Below are 1905 nucleotides of genomic sequence, written 5' to 3'. Positions count from 1 at the left end.
TCTCCAGCACCCGGCGCTGGGCAGGAGCCGGCCTCTCCCCCAGCAGCAGCACCGCCTCGGGGTGCACCCCAATGTTGGGCACCCTGGGGCATCCCTGGTGGGAGGGCGGCAATGGGGTGGGGGCTACATGCAGCATCCCCTGCCCAGGCAGGGAGCTGGGAACAGGGCGGCTGGGTGCTGCGCTTGGGGGGGTTTGGGGATCAGCTTCCCACTCTCCTCCAGGCTGTGTCATTCCCACTTCGCTGCGCTGGGTGGGATCGAGCCCTTCATTTGATGGGAATAGGGATGGCTGTCCCTGGGACACTGCTTTGACATGCAGGGTTTGGTTACAGCCCCAGCCATGCTGGCGAGGCGGTGAATTTCTCTTCTGCACCAAGGAGGGTGCGGATCAAGTCAGTGTCTTCTCCCCAAAACCTCGGCTCTGCTGTTTGGGGAGCTCCTGCTGCTGTCAGGGACAGATCCTGGAGCATCAGCGGGAGAAGAAGGGTCCCCAGTGCCATGTCCCCTCGTTGTCCCCAAACCCCTTCTGGAGCAGCCTGCATCTATGGAGACTTGGGGGGTCTCCTCCTTGCCCTACAACAAACCCCTGGCCAAAATGCTGCCCGCCTTGGGGTGCTAGGGAGCAGTGGGCCAGGGACAGGATGAGGTGCCCCCAGTTTCATTCGCTGCATCAGGGTCAGTTGCGTTGGGTGTCTGCTGCTACACACGACCAGGAGCGGGCAGGTTGTGTCCCATCTGCTTCGCCAGACGTCCATCCGTGGGGGTTGTACAAGGAAAGCAACACCAACGAGCCGCTCTGGGGCTGGAAATGTCCATGTTGACAGGATGGAGGGTGTCTGATTCAGTATGGACTGGGGTCTTCCCTGCTTGCACCCAGAGGATGCAGCAGCTGGGGAACCCCATGGCAAGAAGTCCCCACAGTTAACGCTGCACCACCTGATGCTGTGAGGTGTCCCCTTCCCTGGGCATCCTGATGGGCAGGACAGGTTGGTGGGAAGGGGGGCTCTGGCACTGACAGGACACATCGTGGTCCTCTCCACAGCGGGCAGCCGGGTGAGCCAGGAGCTGCGCTACACCAAGGAGAAGCTGGGCGAGGAGTCCGTCTACACCTCCCAAATGTTGATCCAGACCCCGAAGCAGGAAGGGGAGAACATCCTGACGCAGGAGGCCCTGCAGCTCCACCTCGAGGCGGCCCTGGCCGCCAGCAAAGTCCAAGTCTCACTCTACGGAAAGTGAGTGCTAAGAGATGGGGACCCCCGGCCATGCCCTCTGTGTCGCCCCGCACCCCTTGCCGTATGTCCCGTGCCATGATGCCCGTCCTCAGCTCCTCCTTCTGCCTTTCCAGATCGTGGGATTTGAATAAGATCTGCTACAAGTCGGGTGTCCCCATCATTGAGAACGGCATGATCGAGAGGGTGAGTGCTGGGCATGGCGTGACCCTCGGGGAGCCCCCCCATGGGGGATCAGTCCCCCAGGACGCCGGCAGCGGCTGGGCTGTGGTGGGGATTGAAGGCGTCTTGGTGCTGCAAAGGCACCCCCAGCTCCTTGCAGGAGGGCGCAGGTTTGGGCAGCCTGGCAGGGCTGGGGAGGGGAGCAAGGGAGGAAGGGATTTGACCCACCCCTGCTGACCCCTCGCTTCTCCTCCTCCCACAGATGATAGAGAAGCTGTTCCCCTGCGTGATCCTGACGCCCCTGGACTGCTTCTGGGAAGGCGCCAAGCTGCAGGGAGGCTCAGCCTACCTCCCGTGAGTCTGGGGGGGCTGTGTTGGGGTACGGGGGGGCCACGGGTGGGAGCAGGGACTATGGGGGTAGCTGTACTTGACCTCCTCATGCAGCTTGGCCCTGCTGCCCTGAGCTCTCTTGGTGCTGCTGCTTGTCCTGCTCATTCCGAGGATGGTCCCATCA

At 62.5% G+C, this 1905-nt stretch overlaps 1 protein-coding gene across 1 annotated transcript in view; it reads left to right on the top strand.

The window, feature by feature from the left end:
* Positions 1-1042: 1042 nt before the first annotated feature.
* Positions 1043-1905, top strand: part of PTCH2 (patched 2) — a gene marked incomplete at both ends in the record, with an annotated part of 5613 nt that continues 4750 nt past the window's right edge. Inside the window, 3 exon segments of the mRNA XM_010185209.1 lie at positions 1043-1232; positions 1346-1415; positions 1654-1745. Coding sequence (XP_010183511.1) covers positions 1043-1232; positions 1346-1415; positions 1654-1745 — 352 coding nt within the window.

The sequence above is a fragment of the Mesitornis unicolor genome, unplaced genomic scaffold, assembly GCF_000695765.1.
Source record: "Mesitornis unicolor isolate BGI_N332 unplaced genomic scaffold, ASM69576v1 scaffold29445, whole genome shotgun sequence".
In the NCBI taxonomy this organism is placed as follows: domain Eukaryota; kingdom Metazoa; phylum Chordata; class Aves; order Mesitornithiformes; family Mesitornithidae; genus Mesitornis; species Mesitornis unicolor.
This window is presented reverse-complemented; position numbering and strand designations above follow the sequence as displayed.